General features: G+C 41.7%; 1 protein-coding gene across 2 annotated transcripts in view; it reads left to right on the top strand.

Annotated features, from left to right (window-relative positions):
- shank3a (SH3 and multiple ankyrin repeat domains 3a) overlaps positions 1-27,132 on the top strand; it is a 170,001-nt gene that overhangs the window by 82,218 nt on the left and 60,651 nt on the right. For both annotated transcript variants that reach the window (XM_087173063.1, XM_023402819.2), the window contains exons 5-13: positions 724-832; positions 1,438-1,589; positions 2,276-2,443; positions 5,147-5,263; positions 12,209-12,286; positions 12,765-12,831; positions 13,812-14,041; positions 14,261-14,430; positions 23,301-23,482. In XM_087173063.1, coding sequence (XP_087029189.1) covers positions 724-832; positions 1,438-1,589; positions 2,276-2,443; positions 5,147-5,263; positions 12,209-12,286; positions 12,765-12,831; positions 13,812-14,041; positions 14,261-14,430; positions 23,301-23,482 — 1,273 coding nt within the window. The remainder of the gene's footprint in view (positions 1-723; positions 833-1,437; positions 1,590-2,275; positions 2,444-5,146; positions 5,264-12,208; positions 12,287-12,764; positions 12,832-13,811; positions 14,042-14,260; positions 14,431-23,300; positions 23,483-27,132) is intronic.

Genomic DNA, 27,132 nt, shown 5'->3' with positions numbered 1-27,132 from the left:
AATGGCCTCCGGTTCTCTTTTGGCGCTCATCTCAGGAAAAGAGAGGTCTTCATTTTAGTGTGAAAGCATACACATAGAGGAACAACGGTCTTGCACTGCGTGTTCTACATTGATCGGCGCAAAAGCTCAGTGGCATTGTGCAAAACAGTGCCACCTTAGCTACAGTGCTAATGTGCTGCAGGAAACTGCTACAGATTCCAGCTGTGTTGTAACAAACTTAGTAAATAAAGCTGCATCTACTCATTGATACTGCTAGACATCGCTTGGTGAAATATTCTTTTTGTCTGGTCTGCATATAAGGCCGGTTTGTTATTGCACAGTTCTGGAAATTCAGAAAAACACATCATCCATCTTTCAGTTAAAGTAGTCGTCAAAAGTGATTGGTTGCGGCCACAAAGGTCAGTGTAGATGACAGTGGAAAGAGGTGCGCAAAAACTGTTTTTTCCACACCTTACTACACCTTTACTTAACAGCCTTTCCCTGTCTTTTTTGCTCCATGCTATAATAGCTTATATATATATTTACTGCACATGGTCCATTTGCTTGGCATGACAGAACAGAAATAAGACCTTCAAACACAGAAGGAGAGAGCAGACACTTTAGCTTTCATCTCTGAACTGCATTATTAAACATCACCATCCACATGAGTCTGACATCACCCAATCACAGCTGTCTCTTCCTCTTACTCCCCCATCTCCCATTTCCCTTGTCTCCGTCTATTAGGCAAACCTGAAGAAGTTTATGGAGTATGTGCAGCAGAGAAACATTGAAAAGGTCTCAAGGTTCTTGGAAAAAGGCCTGGACCCCAACTTCCACGATCCAGACACGGGAGGTGAGGAAGACCATGCAAAGAAATATCCTATCCTTACCCTACTCTAGTTAATTTATTATCTTTTTTCAACCTTGATTTGTCTTTTCTCTTGTGCTTTCTCTCTCTCTCTCTCTCTCTCTCTCTCTGTCTCTCTCTCTCTCTCTCTCTCTCTCTCTGTGTCTGTCTTCACCACAAAATGACCATGTATGGATTGTCTGAAATAAGCCCTCTGCATGATGGGTAAAGCTGGATTACTCTCTTTGCTAATCTCCTCATGTTTATGCAAATGTTTGTCCAGCCATAAAGGAGATTTCCCTGTTGGGTGACCTGTAGTCTGACAGAGGATCTGTGAAGCGAGGGGAACATGAGAATAGGTTGGTTTAACACCAACAGGAAGCAGCCACTTAGGCGCACCGGAGGGTGACAATCATGACAGCCAAAGCAGTTATCCAAATGCAGAGTCACTGCAAATGTAAACCCACAGTTTTTATAACTCAGTAATTTTGTCGTCAAATATTGACAGCTTCAATTGTGGGATGTTCATTTCTTAGGGGAATGCACAGTAACGTCAGTGGGAATACTCAGATTTTTGATACGGTTTGCTTACTCATCCTTGCATTTTACAGAATGTCCTTTAACGCTGGCAGCACAGCTGGAGGGATGTGCAGAGCTCATCAAGGTGCTGAAGAGTGGAGGGGCACATCTGGACTTCAGAACAAAAGATGGCATTACTGCCCTACACAAGGCTGTGCGCAGCAAGAACCATACAGCGCTTATAGTGAGTAAAAACACACACACACAATCATAGCAGAAATCCGACTCATCTCTTTTATTTCTTTTGCTTCACCAATTGGCTGCTTGCAAACTTTCCCTGTGGGAAAGGGGAGTTTGCAGGCAGGCAATCTCTGGCAGAGGGTGCTTGAGCAATTGAGCACGGAGGGTGCTTGAGCAATTACTAAATATGTGAGGCTTAATATGCCCTCTTTGAATGAGCTGGCATATTCAGTGAATGGCCTTGCATGTGTCTGGTTTGAGGAGGCTTGTAACCTAAATGAAAGGGTTTACATGAGTCATATAATTGATTTCATGCTGAGCCTGAACTGTTGAAATTGAAATTGGTTGTTTCCTCTCAGTCATTGTCCAAATATTCAATGTCACTGTGCCATGTAACATACATAAGCTGTTGTTGCTGCTAGTATATTAAGTTTATGAGAGGTTATCTTACAGTACATGAATGCTCATAACGCTACAACTGTGGATGTGTGATTGAATTGTTCAGTACCACTGATTAAATGATCGTGACACACCATTTACCAAGTGTTAAGAACAGCTATATAATACAGCCCCATGAACCTGTGTCTTTGGCCTTCATATTGCATGGTGATGATAATGCATGATAATAGATGGGACTGTATGAATACCCTTTAGCATTATTCCCACCTAACCCCCTTCTTTTCCCAACAGACATTGTTGGACTTGGGTGCATCACCTGACTATAAAGACAGTAGGGGGTTGACTCCACTCTACCACAGCTCAATGGTAGGAGGAGACCCCTACTGCTGTGAGCTGCTGCTGCATGATCATGCACAGGTCGGCTGTGTGGATGAGAATGGCTGGCAGGAAATACACCAGGTAATACACACCGACACACACACAGATAAAACAGTGATGGGTTATGTGCAGAATACAAATGCAGGTGCAAGGTAAGTCATCTCGCCTGGTTTTCAGAGTTTCATTGGAAGGCAGCACTTTTTTTTTCCATTCTAAAGGACTGGACAGGCTTTTTAATAGATTTCCACTTTTAACTAAGGAAGAAATGAATACACATATTTAAAAAGTCTGTTTTTCTGTAAATTGATGTGGGTTGGCTGATCAAATGCATTACTCTAGACATGGCATACATGATCAGTTACACACCCTCATACATTTTGAATGCTCATTTACTCAGAGATATGCAGTACACTAGCACAAACACTGACAGCCACTAATATGTCATTAGCTGTACATGGAGGCCCTTATGTATCTGGACTTAATGAAGTAGAGGCCTGCATGAGTAGTTACTAGCAAATGAGTAGTTACTAGGACCTCAGAGTTCACTGATACTGTTGCTGCAGCTGGATGTAAGTCAGTGCCTGGCAGTCCAAGTGGTGGTGTGTTGAGTATAGAAGTAATTTCTTGACTATGGAAGCGCATACACAGTATAAAATGTGCATTTTATACACATACAGCCTCAAGGTATTCCCTGCTCTGTAAACATAGTGGAGGCTAGTGCCTACATGCTGTTTTTGTTTGTTTTTGTTTTTAGCTTATATCTGAGTAGTGACAGCAAGACACTGGGGGTCTGAATGTTCTTGTAAAGTAAATGGAACCAAACAGGCAGCTGTGGGATTCACCTCTTCTGTCGAATAAGTGCAGAGGGAAAGTTGAATAGCAACATCAAATTGTAATCAGAGTAAGGGAATCAAGCTAATCTAAATGTTGAGTAAACACACAGATGTGGCGTATTTGAATGCAAAACTTCTTGACTCGTCTCTGGAAGAAAATTTGTATCATCACTGTCATTCCACTTTATGTGTTGCCACTGTAAACGTAATAACTCATTTGAAGTTAGAGGCAAGAAGAGGCGCCAATATTTGCCTGTCACACATGTTACCATCAACTTTCCCCTTCATCTGTCTTTCTTTTATTCTCTTTGATTCTTTCATAGTTATTCACGCTACACTATCAGCTTGATGTAGTTCATCTCAAGGTCTTGCTGTTATCGTTACTGTGAGGTTACTCTGAACAAACAAACAAAAACAAACAGATTTGCCCTTATGTGGCAGGCATGAGTGCGTTGGAGATCTGTCTGTCTTTATAATTCTGGCTGTATGTTTGGGGTCGTTGTCATGCTGCAGAATGAGTTTGGGACCAATCAGATGCCTCAGGATCCTTATGCAGGTTTTTGACTGGTATCATCATCTGCTGCACTTGACAGTGTAAATATCACCATCACTGCATACTAGAATATTCTCTTGTCTAATATTTCAGTGACTGTTGTCCCCATGACTGCCTCTCATAACAGCCAGGGACTGCTTTGTCACATTGTTGGAAGGTGTATTAGTTATATTTTGTAATTGTGAAAATAATCTAAACAACAAAGTGGTCCTCTAATATGACTACTGGCAATAAGTTTACCATTTTCTATTCTTTTTGCCTTTTAGCAGAGTCATGCTGTTTTCATTGCACACTACATCTGTCCTCCATTCTGCTTTCCCTAAAGCATGTTCAGGTCAGATAGAGAGAGAGAGAGAGAGAATTGTTGCTTTTGCACATGTGCCCCTTCAATGTGTGGATACAGTAAGGGGTTTAAATGGAAGGATTGATAGTTCAACGCTGAATCAGATCATGTTTTTTTGTTCACAAATTCAAGATACTGAACAGTAAATTCAATAGTCCTTCAGCCCTACAGCATTTCTCCCCATTTCATTTCTTTCACCTCCTCCTCCTTGCCTCTTGTTTTTTCTTTGTCCTCTCGAGCATTAGTATTCTAGTGGTATGTATTGTGTACAATAGGATACGCTGTGGAAGGTCTGATAACCGACAACAATCCCAGCATCATTTGTGAACTGTCTCACTGCTGTCACACGCTCTTAGCGAGACAGAGCACAGGAGGTAGAGAACAATTGTTGGGGAGAGTTAGTGCATTTCTTTGTCAATGACACAGGACAAAACCAGGGAGTGGGAGGGGGAAAAGAGAGAGGAGATGGATAGAGATTAGATGAAAACTTTATTGCTCCCAGTTATCTGAAACAAAGAAGCTGAAAAAAGGCATTGCTCTCGCCAGGATAACTTTAACTCACGGATTTACATTTAGCCTCAGGTACTGCATGTGATACAAACAAGGTTTCCCCTTGCTTTTAGAGACTGTTAACAATACGAGAGAGGAGAATTTTACAAAGGAAGTAGCCCAAGGAAATACACAAGGAAAAAGGTCTCACCAGTTTACATGCTGTATTATGGTCTTACAGTTTTTTGGCTGCTTTTTGTATTTGAGAATATTCAACCAATTCCACTACAATCACTATCGCTATTTTGTAATATATTGATTTTGCCCAAACAGGCAGAGCCTATGAAGAGGGCTCCAGCCAAACCCCAGCAATTGTGTACATAGCCTCAGTTTCCACCTTTTCTTCATTGTGATTGGTCAGCTTACAAAACACTCTGTGCCTTTGACTCATTTGGAGAAGTTGCACATGCCTTTCAGATTTTTATTTGTCACACATTACCTCATGTCTGGCTCCTACATAAACAAGGGTTAATTTGTAAAAACAGTAAATGTATGTGTCTTTTCAGGCCTGCCGCTATGGCCACGTGCAACATCTGGAACATCTGCTGTTCTACGGATCTGACATGAGCGCCCAGAATGCATCCGGAAACACCGCCCTGCATGTGTGTGCTCTCTACAACCAGGTAACAGTTATCGAAATAATGTATTACAGCACGCATGCTTGTGCATTACATGATTTACATTTAGTGCTAATGTTCAGTGCCAACATAGGAGGAAGTGTCATATTTCCGTAGCAAGGTGACAAGCTGGAGGTCGGGAGGGTAAATGGCTGTGCTGCATTTACCTTCTCAAACATTATCACTGAAGTTGTTCTGCACAATCACAGTCTCAGTGTTCTGTTTGGCAAGTAGATCGGTGTGGTTGGTGTGTCTGTATATTTGAACTGTAGCATTTATGTGTGGGCATTATATAAGTATGTAAGTGTGTAAGCTTTTGTCTGTTTGCTTGTCCTCCAAGAGTTGTAGGAGGTAGTCACCGTGCTGCAGCCTTGAACCTAGTGGGGCTTCAGTGTCTTGCTCAAGGACACTTATGCAATGCAGAGACTTGCTGTTACTGTATAGGGTCTGATGATTTGCAGGATAGTCTTCACACTGCGGTTCAGCTCTTTTTGTGTGTGCATGTACATGCACACTTGCGTGTACTTGAGTAGCAGTCTGAAAAAGGAGGTTTCCTTTATCTGGTCATTTCCTCCACTGTATTTGTTGCCTGTTGTGATAATGGACTGGGGGACACGGGACAGTACATTACAGTGTCATTGTTGAGCTGTCCGCATAAAGACCAATCATCAGCTTCAATTCTTTGCACTACAGTGACAACCTCAATCTCTCATTCATAAGAACTGAGGTTCCTACCTTGGTCTATTTCTAGGAATTTTCTTGTTGCTCTGCGTGTCTAATAGGATAAGGATGGCATTGTTCTGTATTTTTCTTTATTTAGTCTGATTATACTTTCCCACTTCCCCACCCTGTCTGCCCATTTGCTCATATTGAAAATGACAGTCTCAAAGAAAAAAAGTGGGATATAGTTTTATTTTTACAATGGAAAGAAATTTGACATTTGGTCACTTTTTAGCAAATATTAATGTAACAGTAGTAAGGACTGCATAGAGTATTTACAGAAGCCGAAGGGTTTTATGTAATCTTCATCGTAATGAATGTTACCCAGTGCAACAGTGCGCATCATTGATGTGTTTTTAACCATTTTTGGGAAGACAAATCTCTATGGCACAAAGGGAAATGTTATATATCAGGCTTTACTTCAGTGTCACACTGTACAGGACACATTCAGGTTCAGTTTGGTCTTGTTTTTGGAAATTGTTGGCATTGCCAGGCAAGTAATTTTCTGTAATATCGACAAAAAACACCATCAACTTGTTTTCTAGTCTGTTCTAGTCTTATTCTAGTAGAAATACCTTCTAACCTTTGCAGTCCCCAAGCTAATATTTACTGCATAATGATAACATGATTTTAGGGTCCTATGAGGTTGTGATAACAGAAAAGAAATATATGTGCAGTTTATTTTTACTTTGTTTACTTTGAATGAATGTGTTCTATATAAGAAGGGCTATAGGAGGACATTGGGAGGTGAGGGAAGTGAAAAACCAGCTTACTCCTGGGAAAACCGTGAGTGTTGTTAGGTACAGTATGCCCATGTGCTGCATAGTCTTGTTTGGTTAGACGCTGCTCAAAGAGAAACATGTAACTGGAAGAGGCTTTTCTGCTGCTTCGTTGGGAAATACAGAGTAGTGCTCAGGTCATGAACATTAAATGAGCACTTTACTCCTCTCCCTCTTTCGCATACAAACAAGTGAAAAGTGTGTGTATGTGTGTGTGTTTGTGTGTTTGCATGTTGTAATTTTAACTGTGTACTTGCCTAATTCCAGTCATGAGGAATGACCTGCTTCAGCTGTGTTGGAACACCATAGTCTCAGGAGAGAGAGTGAGAGATAGAGAGATAGAGTGTGTGTGCGTGTGTGTTTGGGAAGCACAACATCAATACTAAATACAAGCTGTTTGTAACACGTCCACGTGACTGAAGTCATTAGTTGTTCCACTTCTCAGTGGAACGTGGGCGAAGGGGTTGTGTGTGTCTGTGGAGCAAGAGGGGATATAATCAAAGAGAGAACGGATGAATCTTAAATTTACAGTCATAACTTTTGGAAAGTCAACACTCTGGTAATGGACCTCGCTCCAACTCTTGTGTGCTACCGCTGCTTAGGACGGCTGTTACCCTGCCAGTGGAGGCCGAACACCACGTTGAGCTGATTGATCCCAGAAACAGTGCTTCTTAGCAGGGTTCCAACAGGCTCGAAAACAGGCCTGGCTCAGCTGATTATGTACAATCACAGAAAGAAAGGGGCCGCTAGAATTGAACAGTAAACGAGTAATCCAGTGGCAAAGATCGATAGATCCACATGGAGAGCGAAAAGAGAGAGTGTCAGAAAGGCGGACAGATTGATGAATTCTGGAGAGATTAGATGAATGACAAGATAACATAATAAGCAACAGAATAAGTTCGATTAATGGCCTGAAAGTCCCATTCCCAGGATCTGGCTGACCATTAACATTTATGTAGTGGGCTTCTATCTTGGCAGACGTGGCCATCAGCAGTGAATGAAGGCAAGGCAGGGGTCTTTTTCCTGCAAGACAGATCCATTGGAGGTGGTTGGATGAATGATTGAGGAAGCATGCAGTAGGTAATGGCAAGTGGGGACAACACTGATGAGTGAAATTAAAGAGAGGTGGCGCATAAACTGTCCAAACCAGTCGGACCAATGAAACGCTGTAATAAACTGATTAGAAGTATCACTGTTTTTTATGACACAGTATTTGTAGTATTTATACTGTAGTGTCGTGTTTATTACCGTGTATAACTACTTGCTATACACAATAATGAGGAGGAATTCATCTCTTACGTAGTGTTTCAGCCTTAAATCAAGCATCTTATGTGCTTTAGATGTTAGTCACAATCCAAAGCAAAAACAAGTTCCACATTCAGTGGAGGATGCAAGATCTGTTCCTTCAATTTTAATGAGAGAAGGAATCCTCAAATGTATAAACACGACTGTGAGAGGAACTATCTGTCACACTTTTCTACACATGACCGCCCCTCATCATTACGGGGGGCCAGTTCCTATGTAGCCTAAAGTAATCACATTTAGCATATAGGCGCAGGCAATATGTTGAACATGCTTGATTCCACTTCTGTTGCTCTCTCCCTCTCACAGACACAAAAAGAAAGAAAAAAACTCATACATAAGTCACACACACTCGTCGCCCATCCAGACCACTGTACTGGGAGAGTGTGTGTGACATGTATATTATATTGTATATATAACTTGTTGACATGCAGAATGGTTTGTGAGAGCTTGGACCTCTGCCTCTGTGGTTCTCACACTATGCTATTTTTTTATTTTTAAATTTTTTGAATAATGTATTGTCAAAAATATCATGCACAAAAAGTGCACTTTAGTTTATGTATGATCTGAAATGTCTTTCTCAGTGTTTCTTGGTGAATGCGCTTTTTTGAGCTCTGTTTTTGTTAAGGGTCTTTGTTGAGATAGAGCTTTACAGTATGTAGCCCATTTCATTTAAAATGCATGTTTAAAAAACCAACATAGAGTGTCTTAGTAAGGTGTTGGGTGTCACCAGAACAGCTTCACTGCTCCTTGGAGTTGATTTTACAAATCTCTGAATTCTACTAGAGGGATGGAACACAATTCTTTCAAAAGTTATTCCCTCATTCGGTGTTTTGATGATGGTGGATGTCGCCCAAAAGGTGTAAAATTTAGTTCTGGCCACTGTAAAGGCCATACCATATGATTCACATGATTTCATACTGATCGACCATTCAGTGACCCTTCATATCCTATGGATAGGGCTGTCAACGTGTCTCTCCTATCTGTCTGTCTGTATTTCCAATAGAAAATACTAATGCTGCAGGGACTAACAGAGTCATCATACCAGTGTGATTGCATGCATCAAAGGGTTAAATTGATCATTTATGAAGCGCTTTAGAGGACATTTAAAAATAATGAGGTATATATTGTGAATGGCGATAGCCTACAATATTGCAATATTATTTATAGGCGTTATCATCCAACCCTACTAGCAAATGAAAGTGAGGACTCCTGGAATGGTTTCCTTAATGACTTCCTATAGGAATCCTTGGAGAGAAGAGCAAGACAGATGGCCCACACTGTAATTGGCCTCCATGTGTGCATGTCTGTGTATACTATGTGTCTGTGCAAATGAATATGGAAAGTCATTAAATAGCAAAAACTCAGCAGTTGAGGTTCTCAAACCTTCATTCATTTGATTATTTAAAAAGGCAATATATTTGCATCAATACAGGACAGACACAACAAGGTTAACATACATAGAAATTCGAGTGTGCCACATGGGTTCTCACAGTGCGAAATGTCTCATTTAAGTAACAAATATTGATGTGGTTACTTTTTCTATTCTTTTTCCTTGTAACATGTTGACTGTTACTCTTCTACATTTATGTAACAACCCTCTCCAACATCTGTGTATTCTTCATGATTCCTTTCTTCAAAACGCATACATTATGTTAGCTTCTCACATTTTGTTTTAAATTACTTTGACAGTGGTGATCATTGTGACTCTTTACACTTAAAAGTGTGTGTACGTTTGTGTTTTTATAACTTTGTGTGTATGTACGCACGTGGCTGTGCATGAAACTGCATAATGTATGGGTGATTAGAAATTAGCTAAGCTAACAGCCGTAGGCGTTCATCTATATGGGTTTTTAGCTGTTTTAGACCCTTAATGGTTGTAAAGGCTATTAGCAGCAAGAGTAATCATGCATTATTCATAACACCTGCTACATTTACAAATACCCCCATGTCTTCACCATCTATGTTTACATGAGGTTTACAGGTTTATGCAGGATTTCTGTGTTCCAGTTGACACTATAGTCATTATACACCCTGCTCAGGTCAGGGCAGTCAGACAGTGACCACATAGCTGCCATCTATGTGTTTTACCAGAGCAGGGTGCTCCACTGCATTAGTGTCAGCTTAATACAGTTATATATGTGGGGGCCATCAGGTATACCCAGCTTGATGAGTAAAACCACATGGACGTTATTAACTGAACCACATGTTCAGTCGATCTGTGCATGTGTGTCCCTGAATGTGTGACTCAATGTTGACGGGAGACACTAGAGTCATTGTGCTGATTGTAGAGCAAGGCTAGTTGTGTTAATTCTGCTCCGTGTTAAATTACATATCGACCCTCAGCCAGCCAGTACATGGACACATAACCCTCTCTCTCAATCTATGATTGGGCTTTTTTTGCCAGAGGCGCCTGTGCTCATTTACACATAATATATATGGTGATATTCTGAGACACGAGACTGAATGTATAGTTGTGAACTAATGCAGATGTCTGTTTTAGTTGTGATGTGTTTATTCTAACAACTCATTGTAGCCTCTGTTTTTATACACATATAGTTTTTTTTTAGTTATAAGTTAGCCATTGCTTTGCTGACAGAATATACATTGAATACCTTTTATAATAACCATTGTCTTACTACACTCACTTGCACACTTTCATGGCATGTTTGGGCATGTTTGTAAAGACTGTCCATCTCTATGTTTTTCATTGATTCTTTTTACTGCTCCTTCCTGGTGTTTACTGTCATTAAAATATGTATCTCTGTAGAAACAAGGGCTGGATAGTATGAGCAAAAATTTTTTATGGGGATATAAATTGAAGCTAGGAGAGTAAGAATGTATATCGGAATGTATTTTTAACCACAAGGTTACTTGGATGCAGAACAAAACTCTCAGAAAGTTCAATCAAAGTTACATAAGAGTTATACCTTACAGTGGATGTGCTGCCACAGTTGCAATGTTGAAATGTATTGTGTTCAAAGTTAAGAGATTATTTTTGCAGAGCAGATGGTGTGTATGTATCTGTGTGTTCTGTGCTCTCGGCTACACTGCATCACTGCATCTCTTACCATAAAGACAGCGACTAGTAGTCAGTGACTCAAGCAAACATGTCTGTGTTGTGATTTTTAAAAGCGTGCACCTCATGGAACTGGCTTGCCACAAATTCATGTTTAGCTTGGCTACTCATTTTCCACAAGAGGGAGATGTTAGCTGCTAGGTAACTTTTCTTCGCATGCATCATTAGTGAAGACATCAGTTTGTATCAGTAGCACAAATGTACGTATATATTCACGATGCACTTAAATATTTGCTTGAATTATTTTGTATATTTGCATATAATTCTGCATCTTCATTTTGATAGTATCGTGTAGGAGAATGGGGATTACATAAAAATAAATATTTTTCTAATTTCTTCAGTCTAATCATAGCAATGCAAAGGCAGTCAGTAGTCACTTCTAGTAGAACATTGCTGTTAAAAACAGAGTATCCATGCTTGAATAAGGATTTCCTTTCAGTGACTCATCGTGAAATATCAAATTAATCCTCTGAACCTTCATCCGTGTTGTTTTACCCTGCCACTGGAGCTTTATCTGTCGGAGTCATTCTCAAACAAACGTCATACTCCCAGGCGCGTTTCTTTTGGAGGTGATCAAAGAGGTTGCTTATAATGCTGCCTCTGGCAACAACTGTCGCACTGCTCAGCCTGCTAATTGTAATCCACTTGACCAAACCACGATAGTATATACATATATATATATATATATATATATATATATATAAATATATATAAATGGTCTGTCAGTGATACTACCATTAATAGCTGCACTGGTTAAGTAAGTTGATTTGATACTTTGGGGGACTTTATCTGTTGTGACCTTTAATATCTCATCTATACTGATGCAGCATAGCTAAATCCATTTCATGGCACATGGCTGATACTTTGTAAACCACCCACCTCTAATAGAGAGACCAATTAGAACCTTGGAAATGGCACCCTCGGGACTTCCATACATCATTGTGTGTGTTTGTGTGTGTGTGTGTGTCCATGCATTTGTTTGTGTGTATATGTTGTTGCATACCGTGAAATCAAATACAATGACATTTAAAACTCCTAGCCAAACACATAAATCTCTGTGTTGTCATTCAGGATAGCTGTGCACGAGTTCTCCTGTTCCGGGGGGCCAATAAAGAGATAAAGAACTACAACAGCCAGACCGCCTTTCAGGTATGTATGGTATCCAAGAATCACTGTGTGTTAGATTGTGTATTATCATACCTTTCATCTTTGAGATGTCAGAGCTGAATGGATTGAATGACTAGCCCTTGGCCTAATGCTCCTACATTGAATATGTTGATTGCTATTAAAAACTTCAGCAGAATAACAGCTCTGAGTTGTGGCCTGTGTCTGAATTCCAGCCCTTCTGATTGATGAAGTCCGTGGGAAATTGACAGATTTCCCATGCAGATCTAAGTTAATTTGTTTATGTGGTCCATACAGCGCCCAGAACACTTCCACACACACAGATTTTACACATCCTCTCCCACAAAGCGCTAAATGTGTAAAATATTTATTACGAGAGAGAGAGAGAGAAAAAAAAGCAAAATTTATAGTTTTTACATTCACTTATTTCTATGAGTTGTTTGTTCTTAATAACATTTTTTGTGTTTCCTTGCTTGTACTCCTGTCTTCTCCCCACCTCCAGGTGGCTATTATCGCAGGAAACTTTGATCTGGCTGAAATCATAAAGGTCCACAAAACATCAGATGTTGGTAAGTTGATACCAGTGGTAGTATATCACCAGGCTCCCTCAGTGTTTCATTGGTTTAAATGTGAATGTGGTGTCAGGGAGACATCAGATTGAAGAATGGCCGGGCATAGACAGTGGAGAAGTTCAAGGACAGTGATTACAGGTTGAATATAGAGGTGTGGGGGAATGGAGATGGAAATGTGAGGGATGTGGGGAACATTTCAGGTGTTTTATTGGATCCCTATTGAGTAGAGCAGTTTCTCTGTGACATGAACATACAGGAAAACTCTGCCATCTAGTGTTAACAGGATGTAATACCCTTCTTTTTAGATGGTGAAATAATGTTTTATTCTGTAGTATTTTATTCCTTTTAACTATAAACAGGTTAAAAAGGGGAATCACATATAATTTGTGGAATGCATGGTTCACTCATTCTAAATTTTACCACTCCATACTTCACACAGCCAATGTGCGGCTAATGTGTGTGTGAACCTAAACACTCATAGTTAATTATTTTTGCACACTGACATTTTTCATGATAAGAATATTTAATTAACAGCTACAATAAAAATCCATTTTTTTCATTATCAATGACCTTAAACAGTTTTTCCTATTCTGTTTTCGGTTCTTAATTCTTCAGTGGTCGATATTAAAATATGCAAACTGATAAGACTGATAAAGCACTACCTTGGTTTAAGTCTAAAATTTTGCTGCAGAACCATCAGTACCAGATCCAATGGTCATACGATGCTTTGTGTAAAAGTCTGCATATAGTTTATATCTGCATAAAGACATTACAAATAGAAATCACAGCCTACTGTCAGACTGGTGTGAGCTGGAAACAAGCTTTAACAAGCACATTTCATTGACCTTGAGATCTGTACAGTTGCATTATTTCCCCATCCCAGAATTCTGTTCATTATGCTTTCTGCAGTTGCTTCATATGATATGGTGAGTCTGTAAAGAGGTGCCATAGACCTGCATATATCTTTCTCCTCTCAGTGCCTTTCAGGGAGACCCCCTCTTACACCAACCGTCGACGTGTGATGCCTGGTCCCTTGCCCTCGCCACGTTCATTGCTCCGCTCTGCGAGTGACAACAATCTGAACGGGGACCATGATCACATCCACAGTCAGGCCCCCCGAGAAATTCGCGGCCGTCAGGGTCACTCTCCTGTCCCCTCACTGCGCAGTCTACCAGCTCTTGGGCAGCAACACAGCAGCCTTGGAGAGGTGAGGTGGAGCCACTGAATTTCAATCAGTGTGTGCACATTTAAGCATGAAGCTGTGAGCAGAGGAAACTACTGTTGGAAAAAAAAAAGGAGGAAAATAATTTGACTTCCGATTGATATCACCCCTTTGTATTGTATTTGGTCCATATGTTACATAGAGACGACTGAAATGGTATACACAATACATATGATACTTGTCCCTTCCTCTGCTCTATGTCAGAGCCGTCACGGTGAGATCCCTGACAGCAGTCTCCAGAGTACCGGCAGCTCCAGATCCTCTCATTCCCGCTCGCCTTCACTACATCACATGCATGATGACGACAAGCCGATTCCCAGGAGGTCCCACAGCCATGGCTACCCCCATGGACACGGCCCTCGTGGAAGACTCAGGTCTGTAAGATTTGCTTTGACCTCAGCTCAACGTCATATGTTATTTCTAGTGATTATTCAACTTAATAAAGTTTTATAGAGAGCTTCATAAATAAGCAAATTGTCTCCCTCCTGCTCCTAACTCATGTCTCACACCAGCTAGTCTCAGCAGTTAGTCGTTTTTATTAGATAGTCTGTGATTGGCCTCGTGATTACACACATACTTCGATATTTAAACCTAATTTTAAAAAGCAAAAAAAGCCCCATGTGTTATGTTTGAGTCACTTGTTAGTCACCAGGCAGCATTCTGCATCTTAGACCATCTGCTACCGTCTGCCACTGGTGATAAACATGACATAACATCAGTCAGTGCAGAATCTTGTTTATTTATTCATATCAATCCCAGGCACATATGAAAGTCGTTTTCATGTTGAAAATGCACTTGCAACCTGTTCGAAAAAAAGTCACCTATATAAAGCATAAACTGGGAACTGAACATGAAAATGTATGTTTTATGAAAATAAATTGGAATCAGATTTTTAGTGGCAGATTTAAACACTGATCAGTAAGAGGTATTTTATAATTGCATTTGGTGGAGCTGTTGTGACCCGTGCTCTTGTCAGGGTTTGAGTGCAATGATCAGTGCCAAGGTTACTATAAGAAGCTATGCAGAAATGCAGGATTTGCCCTGCTAGCAGGACAGAGGGCAGATAACATGCTTCAAATCTGTGTGTCTGTTTGTATGTGTTTTGACGTGTATGTATGCCCACATGCACACAGCTGTGTGCATGGGTGCCTTCACAGTTCAGAGATAGACAGATGGAAAGGGGCTAATAATGATCACCATGGGGACTAATTGGAGACTGCCAAGCTGTGAGTGTGTGTGTGTGTGTGTGTGTGTGTGTGTGTGTGTGTGTGTGTGTGTGTGTGTGTGTGTGTGTGTGTCAGTTTGTGTAAGAGAGATTGAGAGACAGTGGATACATTCTGAAATTAGAGCTATGAGCAATGTCATTGGATGGGCCACTCAGTTCAAAACAGCTTGTCAGTCGATTGATACATAAATCCACAGATGTAGTTGTGCTGCTGGGTGCTGGAACAAATCTCCTCACTTGTACACTGAACCATTAGAGGAACTGCACAGTAAACTAGGGCCCTGATCACATCTTGAAGCAAAAGATTGAAGTGGTTTAGTGACACTTGGTTTGTTATGCTTTTTATTATGATCATATGTCAGAGCAAGATCACCTACGTACGGCACACATCTAATGTGATTCCGCAGTGTGTGGATGCCTCCCTCTCTGTGTGTATGTGTGAAACAGTCTGACGGGGGAATTGCATTAGAGACACAACGCCAGCCGTACTCCCCTCTCCTCTAATACTCTCCTGTCACTTTACTCTATCCATCAAAGACTCTCTCTCTCTCTCTTTCTCTCTCTCTCTCTCTCTCTCTCTCTCTCTCTCTCTCTCTGTCTCTCTTGCTCTCAGTTTCTACCTTTCATTCTGTCCTTCACAAACACACACACACTCATAAACACGTACACACAGAGCCATTAATTTAAGGTTTGCCGCCAGAGAGCAGTCAACATCCTTTATTACATCATGTAACTTGGACATATCACACAGGATAGAAACTAAAGCTGTGAAGTGTTCAATCTGAAATTGAATTATATGAAGTGAATTTGGTTCATTAATAAATTCAGACTGCAGTGTTAAACCGCCCTCCTCTCTGTCATGTGTGCCTTGACAGTAAGTGCATCTTCCTCTGCCACATCTGGCATTACATTCGCATGAATGCTCACTGACAGAGATACCTGTTATGTTCTTATTTTGTACAAGGTCGATTAGAGTGTGAAGAAAGGGAAAAGGATAGAGGACAGCAGGTTTAGTATGTCCACTGTGTCCTGGCCTAAATGGCCTTCTGTACACAGGGAGTTGAGACCTTGTTCCTCTGTGCGCATTACCCTTACACCAAGTATTAAAGTGAGGTGAATGTATAAAAAGCCCAAAATGAGCAGCTGGTCTCCATGGCCAGAACCTGCACCCAAGTGAGACTGATGCTGTCCTTGAATATTTTCTCTCTAATATTTCTTCCTCCCCTTCTCTGTTTCTCTCTCTGACCTTCTGTTTATGCCCATGGTAACTCTAGAGGCATCATGGGTACCAGGGGAGTGTGAAATTAGCTTGGCCGGTCAACAGCCCGCCCAACGGCAGACTCCAGCAAGTTCCTGTGGAACTCACCATCACTTCCTCCTGCTTGGACGTGTGCTGTACTGTCAGGGTTCAATAGTTTGGCCTGCCTTCAGCAGAAAGTTTAGATGGAGACAATCGAGAGGATACAGATAGGTCAGAGTGGCTTATTAAGACTAAATCAAGACAGAATAACAAAGTTCACCAAGGCAGGTTAAAGCATAGAAGTGTGGGTAATAATCACTTTAACTAATGCAGTTGACAATATAAGACATTACCTTGGGTGAAAATATGATAATATGGCAGAATTTTGTATAGAATGAAGAAAATTCAGAGGTTTATTGGTTATGTAACATGATGTGCAGTCAATGCAAAGTAATGAGTGATCATCGAGAGGACACTATACATCTAAAAACCTAGTCATCAGTCTTGGTTTGGACGAAAAGCTCTCAAGAAGAAGAAGATATCAACTTTTATCTTTTCCATTTCAAGTGTGTCGCTCCTGTTTTAGTTTTTCCTACAACAGTACAGAAACACATTTTACATTTTCAACCAACTTCCTTTGTAGTTGTCATGGTGAAGTGAGTGTTTTGCCAGTTTTTATTAGGTAAAAACCATTATCATATGCCCTCTGACTGGTTAAGATCAGAAATGGACATGTGAGGTTTTTCGAAGAGTCAAATTTACTAAAACATCGGCAGCAGAGGTTCTGTCAAATACCCACCCAGGCCACTGTTTGGAAATAATATTTGAATGTCAGGATACACTCCTGCTGCCCTTTATCTGAAAAGTGTGGGAGGAGACTTGGACACAGGGGACCGAATCCTCGTTTCAAAAGAAGATTCAGTCACACAACATTCTGACTCATGTTGGCATGTAAGATTATTGTGGTAGCTGGAGGTGAGCACGAAGCTGTTATTAACTGCTGTTGTGCTGTTTGATGACCCCTGATGTGATTTATACGGGCAAAAAACCCAAACAAGAGGCGTCATGTTCCCTTCGCCTTTTCATTTTTGTTAGTTGCTGTTCTCCTCACCTCTTTTTACCTTCTATCCTTCCCTCTTTCTTTACATTAGTCACACCAGTGGCTGTTGGTGTGTAGATTATCCATGCTGTCTTAACACAGCCAAAGGGCTGAGGTACACAGAGAAAAAGGAGGACAGGGATAGGGTGGAAGAGAAGCAGGAGATGCAGAGTTGAGCTTCTTCTGCTTCACCTGTGGAGAATTCACATCAAAGGAGGACACAGGGGAGTGGTATTGATCTGTGCAAATCATAATTCTTATCGGAGGGTGATGCTGTGATTCTGATCCATTTGGCTTTTTAGCTTCTGTCTTTGTTTAATACACTGATGTTATCTGCACAGGTCTGGCCACACACAATAAATCAACAGTACAGTCATGTCATGAAGAAGAGAAGCCTTTACAAGGACTTACAATATGTAAAACTGATTGTAAGTCTTGATCAAAATCAGAATCCATCAAACAGCGTGGATGTGGTTTAATAAATAGTGCAGCCACCTCACCACCAAACATGGTGAAGGCCAGTAACTGCAGGCAAAGAACTGTAACATGGCAGTACCGCAGGTGCCTTATCTATTCAGCATCTTCTGCCACTCATTCTGGTCCAGGTCATGGTAGCAGTCTGATAACCATGTTAGGCCCGATGTCCTTCTTTCCACTCATATCCTCCAGCTCTTCCTGGGGGATTCCAAGGCATTCCCAGGCCAGATTTGATACGTAATCCCTCCAGCAGGTTCTGGGTTTTGCTCTGGGGTTTCCTCCAGTTTGATGTGCCCATGAAGTTTTGCTCTGAGTGCCTTCTGCATATCTAAACCCTTCACCTCATCCCTGAGGGTTAGCCCAGAAACCTTGCGAAAGAAGCTAATTTTGCCGTCTTGTATCCATGATCTCCGTCTTTGTCAGTCCCCAGAGCTCATGGCCATAGGTGAAGATTGGAGCGTTTATCAACTGAGGGCCTGACCCTCAGGGTTAGTTCCCTTTTACTACGACAGTCTACTACCTACACCACTGCAGGTGCCAAATGGGTAGACCTGTCAATCTGCCATGCTTACTTACCCACACTTGTGAACAAGACCACAAGATATTTAAATTCTGTAATTTCAATTGGGAGTGAATTGTTTGACTCTCTTACAGCTACATTCAGTGAAGGATGTTCTCAGGGCACGGCCCTGTCTCCCCATATTCCCTCCACACACCCACAACACACCCTGAAAAACTGTTAGCCAGATGAGCTAAGTGGTTTGTTTATCTGAGCCTCCTCCCCTTTCTCAGATCGAGGTAAAGTTTAGAGTTATGTTCTGATCACAGCAATTGCCCCTCTCTTCTAATTTCGCTTAATGGTGAAGTCTCTGTGAATCATAAGCTTTCTGTGTACAAACAGATTGCTGTTCAAGACCTCGAAACGTTCTGTTCAATGAGCAGATACCGCATTCTAGTTTCTCCTTGATAGCCATAAACACTCCCACATTGGGCAATCATTCAAGTGCAGCAAAGCAAGGACAGACTGATGATCATTAGGATGCAAAGTGTGACGCTGATTATGACTGAGTTTATAATGGGCTCATCTCACCTTAGGGAGCTGGGCTATTTGAGGAAAAAGCCATTTACCTGAGACAGCAAGGCAGTCATGTGAGGAAAGGCTACACTGAAGCTGCTTAGTTTGATAGCATCTGTGAAAATGGCATTTAATGGCATTTGCAGTTGCATCTTCAGAGTTATGTAGGCAGTTCATAGATTTTGACATCCAAACTGAAGCAGCGAGATTAATTATTGAGCTGTTCAAATGTTAACCTGTCTGGCTCATTGATCCTAATCAAGTATCTGATCGCTGGCATGCCCAAATTATTGGCTCTAAGACTTCTGATAAGGGCCACTTACCTGGAATAATCTAAATTTTGATCCAGTCTTGAAAACACAGATGAAGAGGTCAAAAGGCACATAACAAATAAGACGCAAGCGTTTGCTCGTGATTTGGCACAAAATTCACTTGTTTACTTTGTGCAACTAATTTTTGTGTCTTGTTTTATCTGATATCCCTTTATTTATATGAAAATAAAACATGGGAGAGATGACTGAAATGTGTGAGATGACATTAGCCAATCAACCATGTAATTTAAGGCAAAGTATTTATGACAGATTGACTGCTTCAGTGTTGGCGACAGCAAGGGCTATGAGGCATTTTCGGGTTTGCCATCCGTCTGCTGGTCCATCTCGATTTTCTGAACGCAGTATTTCAGTAAAGCCTTGAGGGAATTCATTCAAATTGGGTACAAACAATCAGCTGTACTCAAGGGTGAACTGATAAGATTTTGTAAGGCAAAGGTCAAAGTTCAAGGTCACAGTGACCTCGCCTGTCTTGTGAGTGCAGTTAATTAGGAACGCCCAGAGAGAATTTCATTATGTCTGGCACAAACATTCACTTGGACTCGAGGATGAACTGGTTACAATTTGGTGGTGAAAGGTTGATGTCACTGTGACATCATAATGTTCTGTAAAAATTCCTTTGGCCATTATTTAATGCTGTAACTCAAGAAGGGGAGATTGTGACCATATTTCTTGCAACTTGGCTGGTTGGCGGAGTTATACAGCCGCGAGGCGGTAATTCTAGCCTTTCCTTTTATTGACAGTTGCCATCGTTACAGAGGCATGGCTGGTGTCCTAGGAAACGATGGAGTTTTTGTAATAGACTGCATTAGAACTTTGTGTATATGTGTGTACTTGTGTGTGCATGTAATGGATCCTACAACTGTATCCTGTAAAAGACACTCTTAATGAAGCACAGTGAAAGAGACGAGAAAAAAAAAAGCTTTTGTGTCGAAAATGCAGCATGATTTTGCATACGGTGAATCATATCATCATGCAATCTAAAGCCACACAATACACATTAGATGTCTAAATCATTTGTTACTCATGGGAAAAACACAAACCCCATTCGGAAATAAAATTGATATAATGATCTATTCATACATCCAGGATCCAAAAGTAACACGTGAACAACAAAACAAAATAGGTATGAAACCTTTTCAAATATATTCAGACATACACCTGGAAAAACACTGAGTATTTGTCATGTCCCACTTGAAAAATTAGAAATTAAAAATCCTTTAAAAGTTTTATAAAGCCTCCTGGTCAATACTACAATAAAGAGGGGTCTGCTCTTTGTTCTCATTCGGTTTAATTTGGAAGTGACTGCACACAGGTTTCTGCTTGACTCTTCTGGTGGTCTGTTAAACTGTGGTACAGCCAGAGAGGATATGAAATCATGTAGAAGTGAAATCGAAGATAGTACCAAAAGAAACTCATGGGCTCACCATAATAGTAATGTTTGCCTAATGCCTTTTCAGAGGCATGGAAATGCATTAAACATAAAACATTAAGATGACATTAAAATAGCATTTTAAAACAATTAAAACTAATTAAAATAATAAAAAATATTTGAATAAGTCATAAAAATGTATTTTCTAGTGAGAAATAGTAAAATCTTAAATTGTTGGAATGTTAAATTGCAGTTGACAATTATGGCTTCATCCCGTAAAACCCCACCCTTCTGTCTGACACATAGATAACATGTGTCAACGTGACCATCATCAGCTTGGCTTCAGGGAGCTGCTGGGGTCAGGCTTTGTGCATAACTTCACAGTGGGTGTATGGGGTGGCAAAGGTGTGTGGGTGGAGGAGACAGATCTGAGTCATTGAAATAGATATCCTTAAGAGATCTAATTTTTTGGCTGTCTGTGTCACTTTGACATAGCCTCATCTCCTTACTTCTCCAACCCTCCATCCCCACCGCTTTGTGTGCTGCTGATGTTCAGTGCCGGGGCTCAGACATTAACATGCGGCAGCCATCCCGGCCCCTCAGTCCCTGTGGTAATTGGAAAGCCATCAGCAAGCCGTTGTTTCGATGAAGAGGGGGACAGAGAAAGAGAGACTGGGTGAGGTGAGGAGAGCAAGAAAAGCAATAGAGAGTTGGGGGGAGAGAGAGACAAACAAGGCTTAAAATGAGGAAGGGGGAGACAGAAGGATGGAGAAAGAAGGGGAAAGGGCATGGGAAGCTGGAATCAGGTGAATGAAAGAATGAAGGCTATGAAGTGACTGATACAATGTGCTGGGGGAGGAATGGCAGGAGACTGAAAGAGGTAGATAGACAGGTGTTTAGAGATTTCAGGTCACTTGTTACAATAAATGAACAGGGAATTTGTCTATATCTGTAATACACATAAAACCACTCTCAAGCAAATCCCAGATCAGATAAACATGATGATCACATATATATATATATATATATATATATATATATATATATACATATTGTGTTTTTTGATTTTGCTTGAAAGAAAGCTTTGACAATACAAGCAGCAGAATGATGCTGAATGCAACTTACACAGCGGTGGCAATGTAGTGATGAATGAAGACTAGGCGGAGCTCTGCTGCTACTGTATTAGAATTCACCACCAGAGAGAGAGAGAAGGAGAGAGAGAGAGAGTGAAGATGCAATGCGAAGAAATGTTAAAAAGGAGAGGGACAAGAAGGTGAAATGGAAGCAAGAGAATGAAAGAGAGAAGGAGGGAATTCAAGGCAAAGGGAAAGAGGGAGGAGCGACAATTAAACCAAATGGGCTGGAGCTTTTTGCCCCCCGCCCCACTGCACACCAGCATGCACACTCACACACACAGATACGCACATACACATACTCTCACAGCCTGCCTCAGGGAGCCATGGTGCATGCATGCTCGCAGGCAGACAGGCAGGGGGAGATCAATCGTGCTATGGGTCTAGTGTGTGTATGTGTATGTCAGCGATGTGTTAGCAACATGCTGGTAGTGGCGTATGCCATGCTAGCGGAGGTGCAATGTTAGCGGGAGTGGGGGGGGCTGTCTGTGTATGTGCTTGTGCGCACGGCTAGAATGCACATAGAGGGCTTGTGGTGTGTGAGTGTGAGCGAGCCGTCAAAGGGGAGGGGAGCCACGGAGCGCAGCAGCAGCAGCAGCAGCATTGCCAGAGTGTGTGTGAGCGAGTGTGTGTGTGTGAGGGGTGGAGGGGAGAGGAAAGGCAGACGCGGCGGGACTCCCGGGAGAAGGAGCGGGAGTTGGGGAGCAGACCCAGCCTCTCTCCTCCACAGCAGGAGAACCAGGACCCAAGGACGAGGCAGGATTTGTAGCCCAGCCTGGAGCAGCTGGAACTGGTGTGACATGGGGGATCTCTGTCCATCTCTGGTGGGGGTTACTGCTGGAGCCCCAACTCAGGATGTGTTTGACTAAGAGGGGCTTACAGACGGATCTGAGAGACCCACACAGAGAAGAAAACAGTGCAGTCCCTCTTACCGTTAATTATTTCTGCTTCTACCTCGGTTTGGATGCAGGGGAGAGGGGAGAGATAGAAGAGAGAGAGGGTAAAAGGGAGCAAGAAGGATATTGTCTGTGCTATTAAGGAAGGAAGAGAGGGAATAAGAAGAGGGGGGGTGGTTGGGAGGAGTGTACTCTCCTCTCATGACTCTCCCATGGAACACTGATTGTTGACTGTTGATCGGCAGGCACCGGGACTTGTTTATGAATCCCTCCCTGGCCACCATAACAACCAGGGGGAGCCACCAGGTTGCTGTCCCGCTGACGACCATGTCGGTGACCACAGGCTTCAGCTACCAGCTCCCTGGAATCACCACAGTAACATATGTGTTTGTTTACAGCCCCGGCTCAGTGCAGCGAGACCCAAGCCCCCCTCATCACACCCCTCCAGCGCTGACGGGCCCCCGCGGGCCCAAACGGAAACTGTATAGTGCTGTCCCAGGACGTACCTTCATCGTGGTCAAGCCCTACACACCACAAGGGGAGGGAGAAATCCAACTCAACCGTGGAGAGAGGGTCAAAGGTAGGTTGTCTACTATCATTTGTGGTAGTACAGATCTTATCCCCTCGCTTAACCTACTACTGTATCTACTACTTTGTGACACTTCTGCCTCTATTCTGTATTTCATAGCATGTCAGCAACTCTCTCTCTCATTCCCGCTAGTGATGTTTAAGATCTCCTGTGAAGTCCATGGCTACATGTAGCTTGCATGACCGTCAGCTGAGTTGGGTTCGTTGCAGAATAAAAAAGCAGACATTCCTATGCTCTCATACTTCTCAGATCCGAGGCACACCATTACTTCACTATGTTTTTCGCTGCAAAGCAGTTATGTAATCTCTCAACCTGGAAGTCATTTCAGTGTCGTTTGAGCTTGACATTGTGAATTATCATTTCATTCACTCTGTAAATGTGCTCTTCTCTGCTTTACACAGAGGTGCCGTGGCTTCGCTTTCATGTGTTTGTGTGTGTGCTTTTGTCTCCATCCATGCTTCACTCAAGACTATGACTGTAATGACGTAGAAGGTAAACTCCATAATATTCTTCTCACCCTGTATATCTCCCGTATATCTCAGTATGGCAACCCTACACCTGCAGTGTAGCAGTTAGTTCTTGGCCCTGTTTGAATCCACTTGAAATGTGTTTACAATCTCAGTATAAATCTGTGATTACTTCAAGGAGAGGGCATGCAAATTCAAACAGGTCCTGTGTGCTTTTCGTCATTGGTATGCGTACCACTGTCTTTCCCTCTCTGTGAGAGTGCTTCTCCCCGAACGTACAACTGCTCTACTCCCTCCTCTTATCACCTGTCCACAGACACCCAGCACCACATTGACCCCACACCCTACATCCTGTCACGTCACTTACATCACCATGGATCAAACCCACATTAGCTTAATGGAAACAGTTCCCTCATGTCCTCAGAAAGGCTGGGGAGAGAAGGCGGCCACACTCATGCTGAGACCTCTCATGTTCCATTCAAATCTACAGAAGTACAGGAAGTACAGATCAAGGGTCAATTTAGAATTTCTATTTGGATTTTGTGCAAGCAATCACAACACACACATGCACACACACACACACACACACACACACACACACACGCACACACACACACTCTTATCTCTTACTCCCTCTTTCTCATTCAGTAGCAAACAACACACAAACAGTAGTCTAAACCCACTGACAAGACACCTTCTCTCTGCCTGGTTGGATACTGACATATTCCCACCATTTCCTAGATGTTTTCTGTCTTCCAGCATCTCCGTCCTTACACACCCCTACCAGCAGACCTCCTCCTGTATGTTTTGATGCCTCTTCTTTACAGTACTATGTCTGTTTTATGGAACTGCTGTCATTTCCACAGGAATTACTAAAACAGGCGATAAACAGTTCAGACTTATGCTTTTGCCAAACAAAACTGAATGACACGACATTGTCTGAAACTGTGATGCATACTGATGTTGACACAAATGTTATCAGAAATGTGATGACTCAACAGCAGCCAGTACGCCTCCATCTACTGAATGGATCTGCTGTCACTGGCTTTTCTGTCGGTTCAGCCGAATCCATAACCCTGCCACTAATGTGAACACAGTGTTTTGCCGTTCTTTCATGTTGGCCATGCAGGAAACAAGCGTACGGTCGCATGGCTGCCAGCACCATGGCCCAGCCAAGTAAACCATCTGGCTCTGTTATGCAACACTGACCATCGTAACTATTACTATGTTGCATTCACTATGCTTCTGTAGTCTTGGGATATGAACTGAGAAATACATTACTGATGTCCACTGGTTGGCTGCCTGGGCAGTTCAGATTCTATGTAAAGTATTTGTTGTGGGAACCAAGTTCTGTTTAGTGCATTTTACGTAGCCCTAGGAGGGAGTGACCAGCCCTCCTAGGGCACAGAGAGGCTAGGCTCAAGAAGCCACTTCCTTTAGGGATGGATGACCCTTGGTTTGATACATAATGCATTCCATCTAATCTGCATTCATAAATGGATGAGTTGCTAATAGTAATAGGACTCATTTGCAATGGAGGGCAGGAGGAGGTAAGGCAAGTCAAAGAGAAGGAAAAAGATAGGAGGATTTATTTCTTTATCTTTTCCCATCTCATCCTCCTGATAAAGGAGACAAACAAATCAGAACCATCTGCACCTTCAGGGATGCTGATTAAGGTCAATACTAGTTTACGTGTGTGCGTATGTGAATGTGCATGTATGTGAAGTAAATATAGCATTGTTTGTGCTCTGAAGGTATCTCTGGTACCACTTTTGATTACAAACATGTTGATGTGCCAGTTATAGTCAGTTAATCAGCCTCTTTACCACCCCAACCCCCGAAAACACAACCACACACACACACGCACACACACCTGAGGATACTTACACACTCATCTGTTTCCTCCTGTTAATGTTCTAACACACTTCTTAATCACCAGCGATACCAGAGGAGCATCTTTATGATGAGATCAGACTGGGTAAATCTCACTAAGTCATCTGTCTGTCTGTGTTCGTGAGTGTTTCTGTGTGTGTGTGTGTGTGTGTGTGTGTGTGTGTGTGTGTGTGTGTGTGCCCCTGTGTTTGTGTGTGTGCGCGTGTGTGTGTCTTAGCATCCATGCTTACCCATGTAAGCATCTGTATCTGTTCATTAGCTTGATGTTAGTAGGACCAACCAGTGGCCTGTTGAGGCAGGGAATATTGTATGCTGTACAAGGAGAGTATGTCACACATATCACATGTGTAGCTTAATAAAGACCATTATTTTGTTTTATTGAGAGACGTGCTGTAGCCCCCAGCAGTAGACTGTAGCACATTCCTGGTGAAGTGTGTGTGTAGCTCAGCCTATATGAATGTAAGATTGTTGAAAACATAAAAATTGCACTATATAATGATTTCTTGTTTTTCTACTTTTTGTAGTAAAGGATGACTACCTGGATTCAGAGGGTAAATATAGCAGAACGTTATAGTAATAATTCCTGTAGCACTGTTTTATATAATACCCACAGCTAAACTAGCTGGTTCTCAACCCTATCATGTCACTTTACTAATACATTTGTCTTAACATGAAAGTCTTGATTAGTATTATTTGGTTTTTGCTCACTGCAAGATATGATATGCAAGTTATCATATACAATTTGAATAAAAATGTAATCAGAACAAGCACTTTAAGCAGCCTAATTTTGCATCTGAAGAGTTATTTCAACTTCCAAACCCCATATTAGATAAACTGATGCCACTTCCTCAATTATTTATTGTTTTTTGGCAGTGTACAATAACCAACAAACATTCACAACTCTTGACTTATTTCCTGTTAAGATTCATGTAATTCATGGTGTAGCAGTAACATAGAGTAGTGTAATGTGTAGTTTAGTCTGGTGGGATAGTGCTAGTGTTTTTACTATGGACAACCAATACGTACAGTGCAGAAGTGTTTGTATAATGAAAAAAGTGACATGACCTTTTTCTGTCAGCTGTGTATTAATTCATTTAATGCCTTATAGCTGACAGCCCGTGCAATGATGAGGATTACGCTTATGACATTAGTGATGACGATGATGAACATGAAGGTAAAATGAATATCTGTCTTTTTCATTTTGAAAGAAGGATGACAAAGTCATTAAAACTGCAAAACATTAAGGAGTCACGATTGTTTATTACTCTGCTACCACAAGTA

Source organism: Seriola lalandi, unplaced genomic scaffold (assembly GCF_002814215.2).
Source record: "Seriola lalandi dorsalis isolate HSWRI2012SDOR001 ecotype SW California unplaced genomic scaffold, Sedor1 jcf7180002054029, whole genome shotgun sequence".
Lineage (NCBI taxonomy): Eukaryota > Metazoa > Chordata > Actinopteri > Carangiformes > Carangidae > Seriola > Seriola lalandi.
Note: the sequence above shows the minus strand (reverse complement) of the source record. Positions and strands in the feature narration are given on the sequence as shown.